The sequence below is a fragment of the Microcaecilia unicolor genome, chromosome 11 (assembly GCF_901765095.1).
Source record: "Microcaecilia unicolor chromosome 11, aMicUni1.1, whole genome shotgun sequence".
In the NCBI taxonomy this organism is placed as follows: domain Eukaryota; kingdom Metazoa; phylum Chordata; class Amphibia; order Gymnophiona; family Siphonopidae; genus Microcaecilia; species Microcaecilia unicolor.
Window position 1 is genome coordinate 65100381 of NC_044041.1, and position 25915 is coordinate 65126295.

At 45.0% G+C, this 25915-nt stretch overlaps 1 protein-coding gene across 2 annotated transcripts in view; it reads left to right on the forward strand.

Annotated features, from left to right (window-relative positions):
• The window catches only part of PXN (paxillin), a 127594-nt gene that overhangs the window by 76336 nt on the left and 25343 nt on the right, over positions 1 to 25915 (forward strand). For both annotated transcript variants that reach the window (XM_030218816.1, XM_030218818.1), the window contains 3 exons: positions 6772 to 6911; positions 10819 to 11023; positions 11736 to 11871. In XM_030218816.1, the coding sequence (XP_030074676.1) occupies positions 6772 to 6911; positions 10819 to 11023; positions 11736 to 11871 (481 nt within the window). The remainder of the gene's footprint in view (positions 1 to 6771; positions 6912 to 10818; positions 11024 to 11735; positions 11872 to 25915) is intronic.

Consider the following 25915-nt stretch of genomic DNA (forward strand, 5'->3'; position numbering starts at 1 on the left):
GCTATTCGATTTCGGACTTTGGCAACCGAGTTGCGTTGGAATCAGGAGTCCTTATCTGCAATCTTCCGGGAGGGACTTCAGGATCGAATCAAGGATGAGCTGGCGGGCCGGGAGGTCCCGGGGCAACTGGATGCTCTGATCTCGCTCTGTGTCCGGGTGGATACCCGTTTCCAGGAGAGGGCTAGAGCTCGAGCAGACCGGCGGAAGGGATCCAGGGGTGTGTCTCGGCCTGGTCAGGGACCGTCTCCCCGCCGTGGCTCCCGAGATCTTAGGGAGGCCTCCGAAGAACCTATGGTAATCGGCCGCCAACGATTGACTCCGTCGGAGAGGACTCAACGTTTGCGGGGTGGTCTTTGCCTGAATTGCGGCGAGGCGGGTCATTTCATTCGCACTTGCCCCGCACGGCCGGGAAACGCCACTCCCAAGGCGCCCTGAGGGGAGGGGTCTTGGGGCACACTACTCCCCTACCTGATCATCTGATAACACTTCCGGTAACTTTGCAGTGGCAGGAGACGATGGTTCACACCCGTGCCCTCTTGGACTCCGGGGCTGGGGGGAATTTCATTTGCCAGGAACTCCTGCAGCAGAAGGAATGGCCCACACTGCCCTATCGACCTGCGCTGCAAGTAACATCCATCCAGGGAAGGATCACCGTGAGGAGGCTCAATTTCTGATCTTACCCCGCACCATTCATCCTGTGGTGCTGGGCCTGCCCTGGTTACGGCGCCATACCCCCGTTATAGACTGGACTTTAGGGAAGATTCAGGCCTGGGGTGACACGCCTGCATTGAGGCCTGTTTGAAGGGCCGGGAATCCAGCTGTCCCGCGGTAGTAGCTACCCCTAGAACTGTGCCAGCCTGTCAAGCTACTCTGCCAGAGGAATACAGGGAGTTTGCGGATGTATTTAGTCCCGTGGAAGCGGATGTGCTACCGCCACATCGGTCCTTTGATTGTGCTATTAAGTTGATGGCTGACACCATGCCACCTCGGGGCCGTCTCTACACACTGTCCCGGGAGGAATCTAAGATAATGCAAGCCTATATCCGGGAGAATCTCCAGAAAGGGTTCATCCGTCCCTCTACGTCCCCTGCCGGGGCGGGATTCTTTTTTGTGACCAAGAAAGATGGCTCCTTGAGGCCCTGTATTGACTACCGGGGCCTAAATGCCATCACAGTGAAGGATCGATATCCTCTGCCCCTTATCCCAGAGCTGTTTGATCGATTGCAGGGGGCCCAGATCTTCACCAAGTTGGATCTCCGTGGGGCCTACAACTTAGTCCGTATCCGGCAGGGGGACGAATGGAAAACTGCATTTAATACACATGAGGGACATTTCGAGTATCGGGTGATGCCTTTCGGCTTGTGTAACGCTCCCGCAGTGTTCCAAAGGTTTATTAACTTCGCTCTCGAGGACCTGTTGTATACTACGGTAATTGTTTACTTGGATGACATCCTGATCTTCTCCAAAGATCCCATGGAGCATGTGACCCATGTTCGAACTGTGCTTCAGCGCTTACGACAATTCCGCTTGTTTGCCAAGCTCAGCAAATGTTCTTTTCATCAGCAGTCTCTGCCTTTTCTGGGACATATTCTGTTACCAGGGGGTTTGCAGATGGATCCAGATAAACTCCGCGATATCCGGGAGTGGCCTCAACCTCAGGGACTGAAGGCTCTACAACGGTTCCTGGGGTTTGCGAATTACTACCGTCAATTCATTCCTTACTATTCGCAGTTGACAGCTCCTTTGACAGCACTCACCAAGAAGCATGCTGCTGTCCGAAACTGGCCAGCCGAGGCGCAAGCAGCCTTCAGTCAATTGAAGAAAGCCTTTGAATCTGCTTCTATCCTTCAGGCTCCGGATCCTGACAAACCATTTGTGGTAGAGGTGGACGCTTCTGCTTTGGGCGCCGGGGCAGTCCTCTCTCAAGTTAACGCCAAGGGCCGGCGCCAACCTTGCTTCTTCTTCTCCCGTAAGTTCTCCCCAGCGGAGCGCAACTATACTGTGGGAGACAGAGAACTACTAGCCTTGAAGTTAGCTCTGCAAAAGTGGAGACATTTGCTGGAGGGGGCAGAGCACCGGTTTACGGTGATTACGGACCACAAGAATCTCCTGTATCTACAGGAGGCCCAAAGACTGAATCCACGGCAAGCCCGTTGGTCATTATTTTTCGCCAGGTTCCACTTTCAGCTTGTATTCCGGTCTGCTGCCCAGAATACCCCTGCGGACTCCCTCTCCAGAGCCTTCGAAGCTCCAGAGGAGATTGAAGAGCTTCATCCTATGCTGGATCCAGTCTGCCTCAGTGCGGCCCCAGGAGGGGTCGCCCCGGTGAGAAAGCTTGTGCCTCCCCAGGACCGGGGAAAAGTAATGCATTGGGGACATTCCTCCGTATGGGCCGGACATTTTGGGTTCCAAAAGACCCTTCGTCTGATTTCTCGACAGTACCAGTGGCCTCACATGAGGCAAGATATCCTTCAGTTTGTCACGACCTGCCCTACCTGTGCCCGGACTAAGTCTGTGGTAGGGCGCCCTTGGGGAGACCTGCAACCGTTGCCCATTCCTGCAGCTCCCTGGGAGGAATTGTCTATGGATTTCATCACGGACCTTCCCCGCTCCCAGGGACACACCGTGATTTGGGTTGTGGTAGACCGGTTTTCCCGTATGGCACACTTTGTTCCCCTGCCAGGACTTCCGTCGGCGGCATTGTTAGCCCAGCAGTTCATCCAGCATATTTTCCGGCTCCATGGGCTACCTGTCAGGATTATCAGTGACCGTGGAACCCAGTTCACTTCACGATTCTGGAGAGCACTGTGTTCCGCTCTGGGGGTTGTGACCCATTTCTCCTCGGCCTATCATCCTCAGACCAATGGTATGGTCGAACGGATTAACCAAACATTGAAAGGATTCTTGCGGGCCTTTGTCAATAAGCGGCAAGACAACTGGGCATCTCTTCTTCCGTGGGCCAAGTTTGCCTATAACCACAGTGACCATTCTGCCTCTGGGCAATCTCCCTTTTTCATGGTGTATGGACAACATCCGCGGCTTCCCTCGCCCATTCCCTCTGACTCATCTACGCCCATGGTCACTCAAACCCTGGCTGACCTGCAGGAGGTCTGGAATATGGCCCGTGAACAACTACAAAGAGTGTCCGCCAAGTACAAGTCGTTTGCTGACCGACACCGGCGTCCCGCCCCGGTGTTGCAGCCGGGGCAAAAGGTATGGCTAAGTACTAAATACCTAAGGCTCCGAGTACCCTCTCGGAGGTTGGGACCACGGTACATCGGGCCGTTTACGATCCAGTCTCGGATCGGAGCGGTGACATACTGCCTGCGGCTACCTAGTACTCTACGGGTTCATAATGCCTTTCATGTTTCTCTGTTGAAGAGTTTCCGGGGATCCAAATGGCATCTACAGAATAAAGAAACTGTCGTTCCGGAGGCTGACCCCGATCCCGAGTATGAGGTTGAAGAAATCATTGACTCCAAGAGGCGGCGGGGGAAGCTACACTACCTGCTATCTTGGAAGCATTTCGGTCCCGAAGACAATTCCTGGGAACCAGCTACCAACATACATGCTCCGGAGTTGGTAAGGGCTTTCCATGAGCGTTATCCTCTTAAACCTGGCCCCGGGTGGAGGGAGGCATCCGGGGGGGATACTGTCGCGTCCCGCGCCCCTACCTGCTCTTCTGCCGCGGGGCGGGGGGCGGGAGCCAGCGTCCTCCGCGGCGAGGGGTAGCGGCCCGAAGGCCTCGGCGTGGAGTCGGGCTCCGCCGCAGTGATGGCTGTTCCGGCCGGGACCGGAGGCCGGTGACTGCGGCCGCCGGTCTCTCGGTCGCCGGTTGTGGAGGCGATGTTCGCGCCGCTAAAGGAGGCGGCACCAGAACGCGATGGTCGGCGTCTTCCTCCCTCCTGGGCAGGAGGGCCCGGAGCTCCGCCTCTGAGGCGCCGGATTGGGAGGCCAAGTTGGTGGTCCCGCCTGGGAAATCGGACAGAGCCAATCAGAGGGGCTCTGCCGATACCCATGGCCGGATTGGTGGGCTGCTCCTACGGGGGCGGGGCGGCTGATCGTAAAAATGGAAACCACTAATGTACCATTGCCAGTCAGCAGCGGCACAGCCATGGAGATCACTCAGACATTACCAGCTGTTCCAGAGTTTGGAACACAGGATGTGGATATGCCTCGACAGAAACGCAGTTTCTGGGAAACAGTGGAATATACAAATGTTTCAGCTAAGAAAGCCAGACTTCCATCACAATCAGACTATGACAATGATATTCGAATCAGATGCAGTGCAGAACTTGCTTGCTATAAACATGAAGATCCTTTGGAAACTTGTGGTGATGTTTTTTGTTTCTGGCAGCAAAGTCAAATGAAATTGCCACTATTGAACTGACTTGCACAGACGTTTCTGTGTACACCGGCCACCTCTGTGCCCTCAGAAAGAATTTTTTCTGCTGCAAGACGCAGTTGTCTGAAGCCAGCCAATTTGGACAAAATGATTTTTCTTAATAAATACTGAAAGATGTAGGACTTGACCAAACTTCACTTTTCACATGATGCAACACAGCATAGTGTGCTCACATTAAAGTTTGCCTTTGTTCAATTGCTGCTCTCTCTCTATATATATTTTTTAACCCTTTGTGTTATAATATTAGCATGTGGGCCTCACTATTTCAATCTAGTTAAATTGAATCGAAAACCCAGTTTTTTTGAAAGAATCGAATCGTACTGAATTGAAATTTCTTTGACTGAATTGAACAGCACTAGTGGCAGCTAGTGGTCCACCAGACCTCCAGGCCTTGTGTTGGTGGGGGGGTGGGGGGAGGCTTTGGTTTGACAAGTTCAGGAGAAAATCCCAGACCTGTCGGACATCATCAGTGGGTCTCCCCCATTCCTCCCTTGCTGGTAAACCCTAGGGTTTGCTCCAAGAGTAGCACCGTTGTTTGGCACGGTGCTCACTGATCATTAGGGAGGAATGGGGGAGACCCTCATTTGCATGCATTTGCAGGCAGACGCAGATGCTAGTCTGGCGATAACAGCTTCTAGTGCCCTGCGTTTGCTTCTGATCATTGGGTTGAGAGTATAGCAATATCTATGTGACAGGCACATAGAAAAAGTGGTGTGACCCAAACATACTTCCCACACAGCATACGGAATAATCATATGATAGCTCTAAGAAGGAAGTGTACAATTACAGTGTAAAACATCTGCCTTGTAAATGACCTGATGATGTTGTGTAAGAGCATTTTATCTTCAAACATTTTTTATTGAGAACTCCACAAAATATACAATCTCGTTTATGACAGTGTTAACAGCCAATATCTAACAATCGTTACAAAATGAAAGTGTACAATCATTCTCAAACTTTACTTTTCTCTTACCGTATAATTACCCTCCCCCCCTCTCCATTTTAATTATAACAGTTTTATTGAATACATAGCAAACAAAACAGCCTCCTAATGAGATACAAAAACCACTCACCACTGGCGATATTTAATTATTCATGGCACGCTATCATGTTCGACGGCTAACCTCACATCCCAAACTCTCGACAATTCACACCGTATTGGCATCCCTGTACCATCTATCGTGTAAGAGCATTTTAAAGGGCAGGACCATCTAAAGGGAACAGGCTGAGAAAGAAAAAGCATGTGTGAACACAGTACTTGTCTAAGGAACTAAAACCCTACTCTGTACATCTTTAGAGAGGAGCTGTAGTAAAAGGCCTACAAGTTTTGTCTTGTGATTTAACTAAATCTATCCACCAGTTGACCATGTGGTATCAGTTCTGGATAATCTAAAGTGGCTACAAAGTTACTCTCGTACTGGGAAGAAGAATGTTTTTGAGGAACAGGAGATGGGTTAAGAATTCAGATCCAGATACAGAGAGAATGATAGAATTCAAAGGTGGATATATAGCAGAGCAGTACAGCCTGGAGAATTTCTATCAGGTAGGGTGAAGGCTGTGTTTTGGGGTATAAAGCTGGACATGAAGGAAAATGAAGAGCAAGGAGATGAGCTGCAATGCAGAACTAAGTTTCTGAAGTGTTAGAAATAAGTACATAAGTAATGCCACACTGGGAAAAGACCAAGGGTCCATCGAGCCCAGCATCCTGTCCACGACAGCGGCCAATCCAGGCCAAGGGCACCTGGCAAGCTTCCCAAACGTACAAACATTCTATACATGTTATTCCTGGAATTGTGGATTTTTCCCAAGTCCATTTAGTAGTGGTTTATGGACTTGTCCTTTAGGAAACTGTCTAACCCCTTTTTAAACTCTGCCAAGCTAACCGCCTTCACCACATTCTCCGGCAACGAATTCCAGAGTTTAATTATGCATTGGGTGAAGAAAACTTTTCTCCCATTTGTTTTAAATTTACTAAACTGTAGTTTCATCGCATGCCCCCTAGTCCTAGTATTTTTGGAAAGCATGAACAGACGCTTCACATCCACCTGTTCCACTCCACTCATTATTTTATATACCTCTATCATGTCTCCCCTCAGCCGTCTCTTCTCCAAGCTGAAAAGCCCTAGCCTCTTTAGTCTTTCTTTATAGGGAAGCCGTCCCATTCCCGCTATCATTTTAGTCGCCCTTCGCTGACCTAAAAGGTGCAGCGAAGGGCGACTAAAATGATAGCGGGGATGGGATCATGTACTTGCAGAGGGAATCCTCATGCTTCCCATGTGGTGTGTTTTTAGGTTTTGAAAAAATGTATTCTCTAAAGATACTCATCCACTTTCTATCTTTTTTTTTTTTTTTTTAATGAACTCTAGTTTCCCCAACAAGCAGAAGTCTGCAGAACCATCCCCAACCACGATGAGTTCGTCATTGGGCAGTAATCTATCAGAACTGGATCGTCTGCTTCTAGAACTAAATGCTGTTCAGCAGAGTCCAACCAGCACCTTCCCCCCAGGTAAGAACCTTCATCTATCTATGGGTGAGAGACGTACCGTAAGAACCAATATTCTGCCAGTGTGAGGGAATCACAATGTATTAATTGGAATCAATGTTGTGTGTAGTTTTAAAGTTGCTCTGTAATCTTTTTGGAGAGGAGCAGGATATAATCTTGAGGAATAAATCTGGTTCAGTGGTTCTAGAGAGGCTAGGTAGAGAAACTAGTATTTAGCTTACCTTTTGGTTAGGCATTTGCATATTCTGTATAGAGTATTTAACCAGAATTTTTGATTTGTAGGGTGTAGAAAATTATTCTTTTCTAGCACATATATTTAATGAATTGGTTGGTACTTTATGTTTTGTCATTTTGATATATCTGTTTTATTTTTGTAACTATATACATTTATTTATAAGCTGCAATGAACTTTGGGGTAGAAGGAATTTTAAATGAATAAATAACTTTCTTGTATCTTTGCTCCTGGGATGCAACATGCTTCCCACCCTGGGTAGCAAGTCTTGTCATTAAATGATTCCCTCTATACCTTGTGGAAGAGAGTCAGCAGCAACTACCCTGTGAGGTCTCTGGAGTGTTTTGCTGCTTCCTTTGAGTCTGAGCTATGATCTTCCTTCCATGGTTCTAAGACACTGCCTTTGTTCTTGTAAGGGGCACTTTTACAAAGGTGTGGGAGTGCCTACCCGCATACAGCACATGCCAAATCGACACTACCGCCTGGCTAGCACGTGAACTGGGTGGTAATTCCCAATTTGGGCCGCACCGAATCCTGCAGTAGAAACTAATTTTCTATTTTCCACCGCGGGCCACTTACCTGGCGGTAAACAGCAGTTGGTTTGCGCTGCATGCTTACCATGCAGGTAACGCGTGAGACTGCTAGGTCAGTGTGTGGTGGTAAGGTCTCAGGCTGAAAGTGGACTTGTGCTGGTTTCAATTTTAGCACACATCCATTTTCCCACCCCTTAAAAAAGGCTCTTTTTTTCTAGACTCGGTAAAAATGGCCCAGTGCATTCCCAAAAGACACGTTCGCACTACTGGAAGCCACTTTTTACTGCGGCTTAGTAAAAGGGCCCCTAAGTGAACTGGTTGTGACACTGGTATGCTCTAGCTGTGTTCCAGTTTTTCTTTATCTATTTATGTCATATTAGTCGGAATATATATATACCCTCCATCCAGCACGGAGAGACACACACACACATTTCTGTTCCATTCACTAAACGTTCAGGTGCAGCAGGTAGCCTGTCAGTATTTCTCTGTATCAGCAGGAGAAGATGACTGAACCTTTCTTGATAGGCTTTTAGACTTTTTTTTTTTTTTTTTAGCAGCCCTAGAAGGGGTGAGGAGTCTTTAAAGGCCACTTTGGATAATAGAGACTGTCACGATGGTATATGGCATGAAGTTCCAAAAGACTTGAAAGTGCATTTGCTTAGGGCTCAGACAGTTTCCTGGGTGGAGTATAAATTGGTTCACTTGGAAGATGGATATTGCTTCCTCGCTTTTTGTGATATTATAGACTATAGTCTTTATAGCCAGAAAACAGCCATCTCTGAACTGTCAACTGCAGTGGATTCCTCTTGCTTTAGATGAAGAGGACTTTTGTATGTCTGACTTTTCTGGCATGAATGAAGGGCAAACTACCTTACCTGATAACTTAAGTCCTGCCAGACTAGTCTAGGAACTCACCTAAAGAATCTAAGGATACTAGGATTGAGAGTGAGAGAAAGAAAAGAAGATACTGCAAGTTTCACAAATTATTATTTTTTTTTAATAAACTTATGGACATGTAAGTATAAAACATTATACAACAGGCAATGAGAGAGCCAAGTGCTCAGCTGTGGAGACAGCTTGTAAAAGAATATTGACAGGCTGCACCAGCATATGTAGTGGATGGAATTGAATTTGCTGTGTCTTCCTCTACTGGAAGGAGGGTATATTCCCACTGGTTTGACAAGTCTCAAGGAAAAACATTTATCAAGTAAGTCATAACTGTACTTTTTTTCATGCTTCTAGGAGGCTATGTCTGTCTTCCCCTTTGTCTTCTCTGTTGCCTTGTCTAACTGTAAAAGAGAGAATGGGAATATTCTTACAATTGCAAGTTGATTGATGCTCTTAGATTAATTATTTTCATTAATATATGAAAAGGGGAGTTATAAGAGTCTTGCAGTGTAGGAGGAATCTGACACTAGGCAGAAGAGTGGTATAAAGCCAGCCATGTATAGGGAAAACATTCCGTGTCTGAAAGTTTCTGTTGATGCTTCCAGTTGTTGGGATTAGCCTGTCTTGGAAAGTAATTTTAGATCACTCTATAAGATGTACTGGGATCAGTACTTTTAACATATTTATAAATGACCTAGAAATGAGAACAATGAGTGAAGTGCTCAAATTTGCAGATTATTCAAAGTTACTAAATTGCATTCAGCTTGTGAAAAATTGCAAGAGGACTTTTCGAGACTGGAAAACCGGGCATCCAAATAACAGATGAAATTTAATGTGGCCAAATGCAAAGTGATGCAGATAGGGAAGAATAACCCAAATTATAGATACATGATTCTAGGATCCACATTAGGAGTCGTCACTCTAAATGTCATTGTGGATAATACAATGATATCTACTGTTCCCATGTGCTTCAGTAGTAAAAAAACAAACAAACAAAATGTTAGGAATTATTGCAAAACAAATGGAAAATAAAACAAAAAACATCATAATGCCTCTCTATCACTCCATGAGTATTGTGTGCAATTCTGGTTGTTTCATCTCAAAAAAGATAGCAGAATTAGAAAAGACACAAAGAAGGGTGACCAAATTGATACAGGGGATTAAATGACTTATAAGAGGAAAGAGAATAGAGAAATTAGGGGTCATCAGTTTGCAGAAGAGTGGCTGAGGGGAGATCTGATAGTGGTCTATAAAAATCCTGAATGGAGTGGAATGGGTAAATGCAAATCAATTGTTTCCTCTTTCAAAAAGGACAAAGACTAGGGGACACTCCATGAAGTTATAGTAGCACATTTAAAACAAATAGAAAATATCTCTCAACGTATAATTAAGGTTTGGAGCTCATTGCTAGAGCAAATGGTAAAAGCAGTTAGTGTAGCTGGGTTTAAAAAGGTTTGGACAGATTCCTGCAAGAAAAGTCCATAAGCTATTATTAAGGTAGACTTGGAGAAAACCACTGCTTATCATTACATTGAGGTTAAGTAGCATCGAAACTTGCTAATTTTGTGGACTTTGCCAGGTATTTGTGACCTCGACTGGCCACTGTTGGAAACAGGATACTGGTCTAGATGGACCTTTTGGTCTGACCCAGTAGGGCAACTCTTAAGTTCTTGTGTGAAAATGCTCTTTTGAGGGAGGTCTTGGGTTCAGTTTTTCAGATCTCTGAACTGATTATATTAGAGGCAGACCAAAAAAAGATAAGGCTCAGTGCTGTTCACAAAGTCATGGAGGCCCAGAGCTCAAACAAAGCAAGATAACCACACCTGGCTAGGTAGCATTGCAGAGACCTGACTAGGATCGTGAATCTCATATGAGTGGAGAAATGCACATGGGAGGAGATGGAGTTTGGTTATAACAAGTCATTTTTAATGGGAATTGCTCAGAGTAGAGGAGGTTCCTGTCTGGGAAAGGAGGCCACTTATTTACAATATCTTATTGCTGTAAATATATTACACTTACTGAATTCCAGCATCCAGCATTTATGACTGTTGTTGACAGGAAATAAAATTCTGTGAATACTTTATTATAGTTTGATAAACTGAAGCAGAAGAAGGTACTCTTGTAAGGCTAGCTGCATATCCTAAACCTTCCTTCACCCATCTAAGCTATTACTAAACCTCACTATTTTTAAACCTAGATTATCTGTTGTAGAGCATTAATCAAATGAGGGGTTTTCTTTTGCTTTTTCTTCTCTAAGATGAGGTCGGACAGAGCCCCTTACAAACTGGCGCAACTGGAACCCAGTATAGCACTGCAGAAAGTTTGAGCTCCACTGGGGTGAAGACAACACCTTCTGCAAAGGAAATATTAAATCATCGGAGTGTTGGACGTGGTATTGAGGACGTTCGCCCCAGTGTGGAGAGTCTTCTGGATGAATTGGAGAGTTCAGTACCTAGTCCAGTGTGAGTTATTTGTCCAGTTCTGTACAGCAGCTCCATACTCAAATCTTTACCCCACTTCTCAACTAAAGGGGAACAGCATTATCCAGAGAATTAGAATACTTCCAGGCCACCATGACCCCAAACCACAGCCCATGCAACCAAGGGCTTAATTGTACTCCAGAGAGAGTATAAACTGCAGTACCCATAATGAAATGACATTTTGACCCCATGGGGTCCCTCCGCAGATATTTGCCTTCTGCTTGGTTGCTTAGAAACCCCCTAGACTTGCCTCATAGGTTACCCAGACCTTGCTATGCACCTGGTAACTTAATTAGAATATTTATTAACTTATACTGCTGGGCTTGATGGACCTTTGGTCTGTCCCAGTATGGCAATACTTATGTACTTTTCAAATGCATAATAAAGTGGTTTACAGTAAAAAAAAAAAAAAAAGGATCCTTACAAATTTACCATTGACAAATGTATGCTGCGCTTCACTTTTGTAATTATATTTTTAAATATTTCCTGCTCTGAACCTTGATTGTCAGTACAGTATCTTTATATTAATATGAGACAGACCCAGCTGTTATGATGCTATGCTTGTTCCTTGGGAGAGGGTTATTTTTCTTGTTGAATTTACTTATTTATTTGCAGTTGAAACATGAGTAGAAATATATTAACTTTTTCCTACAAAGTTATTTTTAGAAACATCAGATATATTTTTTCCTTGTAGCCCAGTAATTACTGTTTCTCAGGGAGAAGTTAATAATGCCCAACGTGTTACCACAAGCCAACAGCATCAACGTATATCTGCCTCGTCAGCGACTCGGGAGCTGGATGAGCTGATGGCATCACTCTCTGATTTCAAGGTACTAGTTAAAAATAGGAGACTGAAGTCTTCTCCTGTTGTCTGCCTCACAAAACTTATTTTCTGCACTCAAAATGATGGTGTGCTAGGATGAGGGCTGAGACTAGTGTCTGTAGTAATGGACAGGTAGTGAGAGGGAGAAGAGCAGAAATCCCTTTAGGAGCTGACTGACATGATCACATGTTATCTGTAGTGAGCGTATTATCATTTGGGTTCTGTTCCATTCTTTGTGCTTGTTGACTGAATGGCTTCCTGTCACTGCACCTTTTTTTTTTATTTTAATGTTTCAAAAATTTGTATAAAAAATAAACTTAGAAAAAAAGGCAATCCAAGCTGGGCTGACTCTTGAGGGTCATGTCACGGCTCATAGTGTTAGAGCCATGGCAGCGTCAGTGGCCCACTTGAAGTCAGCCACTATCAAAGAGATTTGCAAGGTTGCGACGTGGTCATCAGTCCACACATTCACATCTCATTACTGCCTTCAGCAGGATACCCGTTGTGACAGTCGGTTTGGGCAGTTGGTGCTGCAGAATCTGTTCGGGGTTTAGAATCCAACTCCACCCCCCTAGGCCCATTTTTGTTCTGTTCCAGGCTGCACTCTCAGATGTTTCTTCATAGGTCAATCACTGTTTATTGTTTTGAGTGAGCCTGGGGGCTAGGGATACCCCACATGTGAGAACAAGCAGCCTGCTTGTCCTCGGAGAAAGCGAAGATACTTACCTGCAGCAGGTATTCTCCGAGGACAGCAGTCTGATTGTTCTCACAAACCTGCCCGCCTCCCCTTTGGAGTTGTTCCTTTTCTTTGGTTTTGCTTTATAAGTTGACTGAAGCGGGACTCTTGCGCGACGGGCAGAAAGATGGCCGTGCATGCGCGGTGCGTGCACTCGCGCGCTCGAAGGCTCTAGCAAGCTTTGTTGCTAGGAAGATTTTCCGGACCTGGGGCTGCCGTGGACGTCACCCATATGTGACAACAATCAGCCTCACTACCTGCTACAGGTAAGTATCTTCGCTATACTACTATACTGCTATGGAATTACAGCCTGTCTCACTGGCACAAGACTATGCAATAATTACTGTGGATTCTTTTGGATTCATATTAGGTAAATGCAGTGCATTTTTTTCTAGCAAAAAAGGTGCTGGTACTCAAATGCCTGGCCACCCTTCAGGGGTGGGGTGATCATTGAGGGACCCATTCCACAGTAGCCAGGCCCCATGCAACTAGTCACAGAATGTATGACAAGGTAGAATTGGTGTGTAGAGCCTCAGCTCTTTTATTAAAACTTGGGGACCATGGGTCAATTTTAGCAGACAATGGAAAAGGTGCTGATACTCAGTACCCCCTAAAAAAAAGCCCTGGGTAAATGAGACCTTTATTAGAGGTTCTAAACTCTACAATGATTAAGATATATACAATGATTAAATTATCTAACTAAAAGAAAGCTATGAGATATATACATATTATACATACAACATCACTGGTCAGGAATTTCAGGCCCTTATCTCATCAGCCGGGAGGCTCGTTGCAGCGAAAGCCCGAAGTCTCTTTATGACCAGGAACAGTCTTTTCTGCGCGATGCGTCCATCCACAGATGAGCCTCAGATCTTTGCTGCAACAAGCCCCCACCCCCCTTTTATTAAGCTAAAGCTTATTTTCAGAGCCAAGGAAAATTACAGGAATGTACATGAGGATGGAGTCACATTCTCTCAGTTCAGGTAAACAAACCACTGGCCAGGTGGCTTATCTCCTGAACTTCAAGCATACCCTGCCTCCCTCCTGCACAAGCTGTCTTCAGAGATGTGCCTTATCTTCTACATTCCAACTAATTTTCACACAATCAAAGTTGAAGGATCATTTTTAAACAGAATTACTTCTAATCACAAATACAGACCCTGAGTGCACTTGTTGGTCAAGGCAGATAGAGTTGAAAAGCAATCTCTAAAATCCTTTTTATTACAACTACTATATATATAACTAGAAATCAGCAATGACCAACTATTTAGCAAACTTAGCTAAATCATTAAGGGGATCATTTTCAAAGCACTTACTTACAAAGTTCCATAGGTTACTATGTAACTTTATAAGTCTAAGTCATCGTTTTTCAACCAGTGTGCCGTGGTCAAGACATACCTCTGGACTGCTCTTCCCTGGCTCTGCAAGTGTGGTCGCTCCCTGCTTTCTTCCTTTCTTTGCCGCTCCGGATGGCCAACGCTCCTCTCAGTGTGCAGTGGAGGTTGGGGGCGCTACTTCCTGCCAGCGATGAAAAGAGGTGTGGATGGGTGCTGAGTCCCAGGCATGGATAGCACTGTGGCCATGCATTAGGAAGGAAGTTGTATCCGGCTCTTGGCAATGATTTGGCCTGGGTTCAGCAGCACTTCCCGCTTCATCTCCTGTGGGAGTCTACGAGCCTCTCGGTGACCAGTTACCTACCCAGGATCCTCCATTGCATCCAAGTACCACCGCCTCCTACCTTCAGTAATTCAGTACAGCTGCACTTGCTTTCTGCCCAGGCATGCAGCAAGGCTTACGTTGACATGCACAGGCCAGAAGCATCAGAGGTCACCTGATCTACTGGTGCATGCGTGTGACAACCTCCACATACAGCTGCCCCATGCATATGTCAGCATAAGCCTTGCTGCATCAGCCTGGGCAGAGAGCAAGTGCAATGCTGAGTTATTGAAGGGAGGACTTGCACAGTGACAGTTAACCATGGTTTGTCACCTAAGCAGTAAGTGTTTGATGTTATAGTCTCAGATGAGGACTGATAAGGGGAGATGCAGTGTGGAGGATGGAGTGTGTGTGTGCAGGGAGGGGAGCTGGAAAAGACATCATCAAGCACAGATTTCCCACTGATTTATATTTTAAAGATGAGGGTGATGGGGTTTGCTTTAGAATTGTTGTTTTTGAATACATATTATTTATGGTTATAAAGATAACACAATGTTTAAAATTTTAATTATTGAACTTTAATACGTGTTTCTTAAATGATAAAATATATTTCCTTATTGTCTGCTCCAGACCATTCCCGACTAGTGGGTATATGCACTCCTGCCAGCAGAGGGAGACTGAGAACTGACCAAACGCGCTGTATAAGGGACTGTGCAACCCTGATCCCTTCAGTATTTCTCAGTCTCCCAGCAGAGGTAGGTGCAGTGTCTGTGCAGCACTGATTTGGTGTCTCTGAGGGTGCACCTTGTTTAGCCCAATATTGGTACATTTATATTTTTTATTAGCAGGAACTTCACAGCAGAGTAAAACAGCTTTAACAAAAAAAAACCAAAAACCAAACAACCCAGACATCGTGAGTACTGCTGTCTTCCTCGTATTGGAGCACTTGGGGGTTTTGGCCTGTGTGGTTCCTGCACCCTTGGGTGCAAACTCTGGTCTCTGGGTCCCTCCCCCGTCCTTTGAAGCATTTTGTGCCTCGGCTCCCTTCCTCACATTGCCTGGGAGGGATACTTTGAGTGCCAGTCCCAGGGTAAAAGGAGCACCATGGTTTTTTTTATAGCTAATTAAAGGACAAAAAACCCCCCAAAAATAAGGTTGTGAGAGAACCAGTACTTTTTTTCTGGTTTGGGTGCAGCTCCACTTCTGCTTCCTCGGGCAGGGAGAGTGTCAGTCTGGAGGTGGGAGACTGTTGGGCACCACTGGGGATTCGTTATGTCAGCGTCACAGGAAAAGATGCACTGCTGTGCGGCCTGTTCAGTATTCCACGTAGTTTCTGTGGTTACTCGTCTTTGCTGTGCCTGCACCAGCACATGCTGGAGGAGGCGGCATCTCCAGGGACTGCAGGTACCACCACTGCTGTTGCAAAGAGAGATTCTCAGCTGGTACAGGACGGCTCTTCTGTGTTCTCTGTGTCTGACCAGAGGACCTCCACAGTTGCGATTTTGGCGGGAATGTCCACCATTTTGGCTCCCAATAAACTGCCAGTTCTTTCCTGGCAGGATGTCCTCTCAGAATTCATTCTTCTGTTCCACCGGGTCTTTTGTATGAAGAGAGGCCTTCCTGTGGAGTCTTCGGTGTCTGCTCAGGTGTCTCGATCCCTGGAGGGGCCTGTTGAGAACACTGGAGTCCTGCCAGGGGCGATGAGGTCTTGGATTTCCCCTAGAGATGATTTAATGACCATCTTTCACTAGGGTCCAAACACCTAGAGGAGGCTCCTTTGGACGAGGATCAGGAGCCCTGGAATGGGGATCGTCTGGATGAGTCTTTGGAGGATCCTCTGGGGAATGATCCATTGGTAGTTTGCATTTTTCATTGCGCTGAATTGTCCTATCTTCTTTTGGAGGTGTTGCAGACTCTCAAATTTTCAGATGACCAGCCTCAAGTTTCCAGAAAGGGTTACCCTCTTGTAAAGGGTGTTCGCAAGCCTCCTCAGACTTCCTTTCTGTGAAGGGCTTTGAAAGACCCTCAGGATCACCAGATGGAAGCACTGTTGACTCATTCTTTTGAGGTCTCCGTCTTGGTGTTGCAGGCGACCATTTGCGGTGGTTACTTTACGAGCGTTTGCTTGACTCACCTGCTTCTGATTCTTCTCAGTTTCTCTGAGGTTATCAACTTGGAGATGGGCACAACATTCTTGGCTGGTACTTTGTATGATTGATCTGGGCCTCTGTTAAGAATCTAGCCTTGGTGGTTTCTGAACAGCATTTCTTGTGGCTTCAGAATTGGTCCATGGACTTGACTTCTAAAGGTCCATTTGAGTCATCTCCCATTCAATGGTAAGTTGCTTTTTGGTGAGAATTTAGAGAAGTTGGTCAAGAATTTAGGGTATTCTAAGGTTCCGAGGCTCCCAGAGGATAGATCTAGGGTGTCTCCGTCTGGTCGGGGACATTTCCGCGAGTTTCAGCGATATTGGCTGGGCAGAGGTTCTGGGTCTCTGTGGAGTAGATTCTAGAATAGTGGCCAGTCCTTTCATTCCTTTCATGGCGCACACCAGGGAGGATGTGATGACTTTTAGGGGTCAGCGGGCACTTCCTGTGCTTTTTCAATGAAGTTTTGCATATCCATCTTCTGTTTGTTCCCATCGGCAGCAGGTTGCAGCTGTTTTACCAGAGAGGGTGCACATAACTTAGGACCAGTGGGTCTTCGATATCATCAAAGAAGGGCTTTGCGGTCCTCGGAGGGGCGTTACCAGTTCTGGGTGCTTCCTTTCAGCCTGGCTATGGCACCAAAGACTTTTTCCAAAGTGATGGTCGTGGTGGCAAAGTTCTTTTCTGATGATTTAGACATTGTATTATCTGGGGGGTGTGCTTTGACACATACCTCGGGAAGTTTTTCTCCTGGAAGTATGGATTCAGAAGCTCCAGAATCAGGTTCACCACCTTCTCTCCCACTGCTGTTTGTCGGCTTGGACGATTCTCCAGGTGCTGGGGTCCACGATGGCTGCCATAGAGGTGGTTCCGTGGGTGAGGGGGCCCACATGTGGCTTCTTCAAGTGACCATGTTGGCGTATTGGTTGCCTCGGTTGGATCCCCCATCTTGCAGAATTCTACTTTGGCATGTGGTGCTGCACAAACTTCAATGGTGGCTAGATCAGTCGAGTCTAGTTCAGGATGCCCTTGGACCTGGCGGACTGGGTGCTGGTTACCAAAGATACCAGTCTGTCTGTCTGGGGGGGCTCATTGTCAGGGTTCAGTGGCTCAGGGACAGTGGTCAGTGGAGGAGTCACTCGCATCCATCAATCTGTTAGAGACTCATGCAATTCATCTCACTTTGTTAGAGTTTCAGTTGCAGGTTCATCACTGGGCGGTCTGTGTTTTGTCAGACAGTGTGACAGCAGTTGAGTATGACAGTTGCCAAGGGGATACCAAAAGTCAGCTCATGTGGGAGGCAGCCACTGTCATGCCCTGGGCTGAACAGATTCTTCTGTTGCTGTCAGTGGCTCATGTAGCGGGCAACAGCCTTGAGGCGGATTATCTCAGCCACGATCAGCTGGATCTGGGGGAATGGTCCCTTGCTCCATCCGCCTTTCAGCTCATAATTCATCGGTGTGGGTCCCTGATTATGGATCTCAAGGCTTGTTGTATGTATTTCCTCCGTGGCCGCTAGTGGGGCGCACTGTTCAGATTTAGTCGCACGATGGTTGGGTGATTTTTATAGCTTTGGATTTGCTGAGGTGGCTATGGTATGCAGAAGTAGTGTGTTTGCAGGCGGACGCGCCTCTGCCACTGCCGAATGATCTCCTACTTCAGGGTCCAATCCACCTGCAGGATGTGGCTCAAGTCTCGCTTATGGCTTGGTGTTGAAGAAAAGGATATCTGTCCCAGGTCAGTAGCACGCTGCTCAATTCTAGTATGCGCTCTATCTCCTTGGCTTATGTTTAGATCTGGTGTATTTTTGAAGCCTGATGTGAGGCGGTCCCTCTTCAGGCCTCAGTGGTTCATGTCTTGGATTTTCTACAATGTGGCTTGGAGAAGGGGCTGTGTCTCTCTTCGCTGCGAGTGCAGTTAGTGGTCCTGGTCTGCTTTTGAGGCCCACTGCAGGGCCAGTTCATTGTGCTCTATCCATATATTTTGCATTTCTTCCAGGGTGTCAAGCATTTGTTGCCTCCTTTTCAGCAGATGATTCCGCCGTGGGATCTGAATTTGGTGTTGTCAGCCTTGGTGAAGGCTGGTGACTTGCTTGCCTGGTGCGAAGGTGGCGGACCTCACGCGTCACCTAGATAGGATTTTAGATAGTGCTGTGGAGGAGTCTGCTGTCTTGGTACATGTGGGTACTAATGACATAGGAAAACGTGGGAGAGAGGTTCTGGAAGCCAAATTTAGAAGGTAGAAAGCTCAAATCCAGAACCTCTAGGGTAGTATTTTCTGAAATGCTACTCGTTCCACGTGCAGGGCCCAAGAGACAGGCAGAGCTCCGGAGTCTCAATGCGTGGACGAGACGATGGTGCAGGGAGGAGGGTTTTAGATTTGTTAGGAACTGGGCAACATTCTGGGGAAGGGGGAGCCTATTCCAAAAGGATGGGCTCCACCTTAACCAGGGTGGGACCAGGCTGCTGGCATCAGCATTTAAAAAGGAGATAGAGCAGCTTTTAAACTAGAAATGGGGGGGGGGGGGGGGGGGAAGGCTGACAGTCGCTCAAAAGCGCATGGTTCGGGATAAGGTATCTTTCAAAGATATCACCAAAACAGGGAAGATAGGGTATCCTTATAGTGAGGTTGCAAAAGAGACCATAGTAGATCAGGTGTCCTTAAATAAAAATAAAAAGCAGACAAAAGATTGTAAATTAATACTGTCAAGTACTGAGCATGATGTAAATAGGAACAACAAACATTGTTTGAAATGTCTATATGCAAATGCCAGGAGCCTAAGAAATAAAATGGGGGAGTTAGAATATATTGCACTAAATGAAAAATTAGATATAGTAGGCATCTCTGAGACCTGGTGGAAGGAGGATAACCAGTGGGACACTGTCATACCGAGGTACAAATTATATTGTAGTGATAGGGTGGATCGAATTGGTGGAGGGGTAGCATTGTATATTAACGAGAGCCTTGAATCAAATAGATTGAAAATTCTGCAGGAAACCAAACATTTCTTGGAATCACTATGGATTGAAATTCCACTTGTAAAGGGGAAAAAGATAGTGATAGGTGTGTACTACCGTCCGCCTGGCCAGGATGAACAGACGGATGCAGAAATGTTAAAGGAAATTAGGGATGCAAACAAACTGGGCAACACAATAATAATGGATGATTTCAATTACCCCGATGTGACTGGGTAAATGTAACATCGGCGCACGCTAGGGAGGTAAAATTCCTTGATGAAATCAAGGACAGCTTTATGGAGCATCTGGTACAGGAGCCGACGAGAGAAGGAAAAATTCTAGACCTAGTCCTTAGTGGAGTGCATGATCTGGTGTGGGAGGTAATGGTTCTGGGGCCGTTTGTAACAGTGATCATAATATGATCGGATTTGATATTAGCTTTGAAGTAAGTATACGTAGGAAATCAAATACGTTAGCGTTTAACTTTAAAAAAGGAGACTATGATAAAATGAGAAGAATGGTGAAAAAAAAAACTTAGAGGAGCGGCTGCAAGGGTCAAAAATTTACATCAGGCGTGGAATGCTGTTCAAAAACACCATCCTGGAAGCCCAAGCCAAATATATTCCGTGTATTAAAAAAGGAGGACGGAAGACCAAACGACAGCCGGCATGGTTAAAAAGTGAGGTGAAGGAAGCTATTAGAGCTAAAAGAAAATCCTTCAGAAAATGGAAGAAGGAACCGACTGAAAATAATAAGAAACAGCATAAGGAATGTCAAGTCAAATGCAAAACACTGATAAGGAAGGTTAAGAGGGACTTCAAAAAAAAGATTGTGTTGGAGGCAAGAACACATAGTAAAAAAAAAACTTTTAGGTAAAAGCAGGAAGCCGGCAAAAGAGTAGCAAATTTCCTGGACCGGATGGTATTCATCCCAGAGTACTGATAGAACTGAAAAATGAACTTGCGGAGCTATTGTTAGTAATATGTAATTTATCCTTAAAATCAAGCATGGTACCAGACGATTGGAGGGTGGCCAATGTAATGCCAATTTTTAAAAAAGTTTCCAGAGGAGATCCGGGAAATTATAGACCGGTGAGTCTTATATCGGTGCCGGGCAAAATGGTAGAGACTTATAAAAAACAAAATTACAGAGCATATTCAAAAGCTTGGATTAATGAGACAAAGTCAACATGGGTTTAGTGAAGAGAAATCTTGCCTCACCAATCTACTACATTTCTTTGAAGGGGTGAACATACATGTGGATAAAGGTGAGCCAGTTGAAATTGTGTATCTGGATTTTCAGAAAGCATTTGACAAAGTACCTCATGAAAGACTCCAGAGGAAATTGGACAGTCATGGGATAGGAGGTAGTGTTCTATTGCGGATTAAAAACTGGTTAAAAGATAGAAAACAGAGAGAAGGGTTAAATGGTCAGTATTCTCAATGGAGAAGGGTAGTTAGTGGGGTTCCCCAGGGGTCTGTGCTTGGACCACTGCTTTTTAACATATTTATAAATGACCTAGAGATGGGAGTAACTAGTGAGGTAATTAAATTTGCTGATGACACAAAGTTATTCAAAGTAGTTAAATCGCGGGAGGATTGTGAAAAATTACAAGAAGACCTTACGAGACTGGGAGACTGGGCGTCTAAATGGCAGATGACGTTTAATGTGAACAAGTGCAAAGTGATGCATGTGGGGAAAGAGGCACCCGAATCATCATGCAAGGTTCCACGTTAGGAGTCACAGACCAAGAAAGGGATCTAGGTGTCGTCGTCGATGATACGTTGAAACCTTCTGCTCAGTGTGCTGCTGCAGCTAAGAAAGCAAATAGAATGTTAGGTATTATTAGGAAAGGAATGGAAAACAAAAATGAGGATGTTATAATGCCTTTGTATCGCTCCATGATGCGACCGCACCTCAAATATTGTGTTCAATTCTGGTCGACGCATCTCAAAAAAGATATAGTGGAATTAGAAAAGGTACAGAGAAGGGCGACGAAAATGATAAAGGGGATGGGACGACTTCCCTGTGAGGAAAGACTAAAGGGGCTAGGGTTCTTCAGCTTGGAGAAAAGGCTGCTGAGGGGAGATATGATAGAGGTCTGTAAAATAATGAGTGGAGCTGAACGGGTAGAAGTGAAGCGTCTGTTTACACTTTCCAAAAATACTAGGACTAGGGGGCATGCGATGAAGCTACAATGTAGTAAATTTAAAACGAATCAGATAAAATTTTTCTTCACTCAACGTGTAATTAAACTCTGGAATTTATGGTAAAGGAGGTTAGATTAGCAGAGTTTAAAAAAAGGTGTGGACGGCTTCCTAAAGAAAAAGTCCATAGACCATTATTAAATGGACTTAGGGAAAATCCAATATTTCTGGGATAAGCAGTATAGAATGTTTTGTACTTTTTTGGGATCTTGCCAGGTATTTGTGACCTGGATTGGCCACTGTTGGAAACAGGATGCTGGGCTTGATGGACCTTTGGTCTTTCCCAGTATGGCAGTACTTATGTAAGGCGCCCTTTGAACCTCTGAAGCACGCATCCTTTAAGGATCTTACTCTCAAGGTGGTGTTTTTGGTGGCAATTGCCTCAGCCCAGCACATTTTGCAGTTGCAGGTGCTCTTGTGTTAGGAGCCCTTTCTTATTTTTTCTAAGGAAAAGGTGTTTTTGCACCCAGTTTCCTTCATTTCTGCTCAAGGTATTTTCCCTTTTTCATGTTAGTCTATCTCCTCGCCATGCTTTTCTCAGGACAGGTCTCCCGAGTCCCTTTTCTTGCTGGATGTCCACTGGGCTCTGCAATGCTATCTTCGCTGGACGGAGGAGTTGCAGAAGTTTGATCGGATTTTTGTGCTGTTTGGTGGTGCATGGCGAGGTAAGGTGGCGTCTAAGGCTTCCATTGGCCGATGGGTCAAGGAGGCCATTTCTTCTGCATATTTGTGCAGCAGTAGGCCTGCGCCATGAGTTTTGAAAACTCACTCCACGATGGCCCAGGCCTCTTTCTGGGCTAAGCATTCTCTTATTCCTCCGCAGGATATTTGCAGGGCAGCGACGTAGTCATCGCTTCATTCCTTTGTGAAGCATTACAGGCTAGATGTTCAATCGAAATAAGATGCCTTTTTTGGGACTTCATTGTTAGCCTGGGGCCTTTCCCACCCTCGTGAGTACTGCTCTGGTACTTCCCACTTGTTGAGAATGGTCTGGAACAGACGATAAGGAAGGAGAAATTAGGGCTTACCTGTTAATTTGCTTTCCTTGAATCATTCCAGACAATTCCTGCGACTCGCCCAGGTTGCGTTGGGGTTTTGTTCTCTGGATATTTCGGTGTTTGTGATGTGCCTGGACCAGTTTCTTCTTACATTCAGGGATTCAGTGCTTTGAATGCTGTCTGTTTGCCAGTGTTGGGGTTTTGTTCTCTGGATATTTCGGTGTTTGTGATGTGCCTGGACCAGTTTCTTCTTACATTCAGGGATTCAGTGCTTTGAATGCTGTCTGTTTGCCAGTGTTGGCATTTATCTCTTGGTGCTCCTTTCTCCCCTGGGATCTTCCTTTTTTAGGGGTTTCTGTTGATCTAGTTCTAGTTCCTATTCATTTCTTGAGCTCTACCTGGTTGCTTTGTTATGGAGATACTGAAGGGATCAGGGTTGCACAGTCCCTTATACAGTGTGTTTTGGCAGTAGTACTCAGACTGCTCCTGGTGGTAGGAGTGCATATACCCACTAGTCAGGAATGGTCTGGAGTGACTCGAGGAAAAATTAGCAAGTAACCCTAATTTTTCTTCATATCCTTAAAAAAAGTGATGGTGTGTCTTGACAGTTTTTGCGCCTTGTAAGTGTGCCACGAAATGAAAAAGGTTGAAAATCACTGGTCTAAGTGCTTTGAAAATACGCCTCTATATAATCCTTATTGGAAACTTGGGGAGACTGTGTTTTGATACCTCCCCATGTCTTTATTACGAAGTTCAGACACAGCTTCAACATATTATTGATAATTATCTTGTCCCGCTGATATTTAATTATATATTTCAAAAGGAAATACTCTCACACACTCTCTGTCTCACACACACTCTCTCTCTCACACTCACTGTGTCTCACATAAGCACTCGCACACACTGTCATTCTCACACACACACACTCTCTCTCTCACAGACACACTCGCATCCAGTCTCTCTCTCACACACAGACACACTCGCACATTCACTCTCTCTCTCTCATACACACACACTCGCACATTCACTCTCTCTCTCTCACACACACTCTCCGAGGAACTCTAATTTCTTGCTTTGGCTATTTCATTACATTTTTCACAACAAAAATGTTGCCCGTTTTAACAGGCTTTACGACAAGTACATAAATAAATGGCTAGAACATGGAGAAAAGCAACAAAGCTCTGTTCTGTATTTTTCATTCATTCACTCATTTAATTTATTAACCACCTTTTTGAAGAAATTCACTCACGGTGGTGTACAACAAGAATAAGTCAAGCATAGGCAATAGACAATTACAACAGTAAAAATATTAAAATAACAATACACGTCAATGGCATAGTATGAAAGTATTGAAAGTGCCTTCCCTTTACTATAATCAAATTACACTGGCTTCCCATCAAAGCAAGAATCACCTTCAAATTATGCACCTTTATCTTTCAAATACTAAATGGCACAGCTGCAGACTATATGGTATCATTAATAAACTTACCTCAAACACTAAATATGAGGCAAGAAATTATCTCTGACTGCATCTCCCAAATCGCAGAAGAGTGATCTACAAAAGTGTCCACTCTGCAGACTTCACTTACCTAGGAACCAAATGGTGGAACTCGCCACCCAAAATAAGAAATATACAGAAATATACTAGATTCCGCAAAATCCTCAAATTGTTCTTATTCAAACAAACCCTCACAAAGAACAACCATATCTCAAACAATTAATTATTACCTGAATTAGTTATTACTCTGTTTACCATTAACTTTCTCTTTGCTTCATGTACAATTTCTTATTCATAATCGATTTTCTAAATGTTAAACATCCATATCTATCCCAGTATGTTTTTGGATTCTTACAACAACTTACATGCATTATTCTTAATTATGTATCTAATACTGTTTATTGTAAGCCACATTGAACTCAAACTTGTTTGGGACAACGTGGGATATAAATGTCATAAAGAAATAAACACAATATGCAATAAAACAATTTAATAGCATAGGGTGTAAGCAAAGATGGAACACATGGATAGATAAGATAGAGTTACAGGATTTAGAAAATAAGGGGACTAATTTAAAGAACATTGCACAAGAAGTCAGAATGGGGAAAGGGGGAAATGGGACTTGATATATTGCCTTTCTGATGTTTTTGCAACTACATTCAAAGCGGTTTACATATATTCAGGTACTTATTTTGTACCAGGGGCAATGGAGGGTTAAGTGACTTGCCCAGTGTCACAAGGAGCTGCAGTGGGAATCGAACTCAGTTCCCCAGGATCAAGGTCCACTGCACTAACCACTAGGCTACTCCTCCACACCTGGTGCATGCTTTTTCACTCTTGCCCTAGCTGATAATATTCAGGTCCTGCTACAGTATGTGCAGCTGGTGTTACTCCTTTTTTTTGTGTGTGACTAGCAAGTTACTTACTTTTTCCATTAAAGGTTTGGGTGAAGAACCAAGATTTCACTTGCATCCTGAAGTAGAGATAGGCTTTTCTTAACACAAGACTTTCAGGGAGTGCATTCCAGAATGTGTGTGTGTGGGGGAGGGGGGGTATCTCTTTGGAGAAAACTTGCGGGCAAATATCACAACATGTGATGTCCTTCGGAGAGGGTGTGGTTAGGGAGGGCCTTAATGATCTTGGAGAAGTGTAGAAGGCGATCTGTTCTTCAGGTATTCTGGGCCATTTCCTTTATAATCCAGTTATTAATACACTTCTAAGTAGATTTACAATCACAAACATACATAATGTAATGACACCTCTTCTCCTTGGTATGCAAGGCTTCCTGTGTTTGGAGTTTCTACTTGAATTTGTCCTGGAGTGCACTGTGAGTCAGTAATCTTTGAGCCAGTCATACTTTGTACACCTGTTCTTGAACACATTTTGTGGGGTTTTCAGTTCCCTTACTTGTCTCCATCTTCCTCCCCCCTTCTCTGTCTTTTTTTTTTTTGTTAGACATGTTCTACAGTCTCATTGGTCTCTGAGCCATCTGCAGAAGATCTGAAAGACATTCTTTGTACAACTCTTCCAAATTCTTTTGTTTCTCCTCCTGTATCCAGTTCCACTGAGTTACTTCAGTCTGAATACTCCTCATTTCTGTCCGACCCAAGTCCTTTGGCTGTTCTTCATATTGATGAGGATAAAACCACCTTTGCTTTCACTTCTGTTGCAGCAGTGACTTCAGGATCTTCTCTGAAGTCCCACATACCCACCTTCAAATCCCCAAAAGGCCCAGAAGAAGGCTCCCAGGTTGTCTCTGCTGTTGCAGCTACTCCTTTGACTGAGACCGTTTCTGTTGCCTCTGTCGTGCTGGGTGATAACTCTAACTTCACTGCGAATACACGGTCCTCCA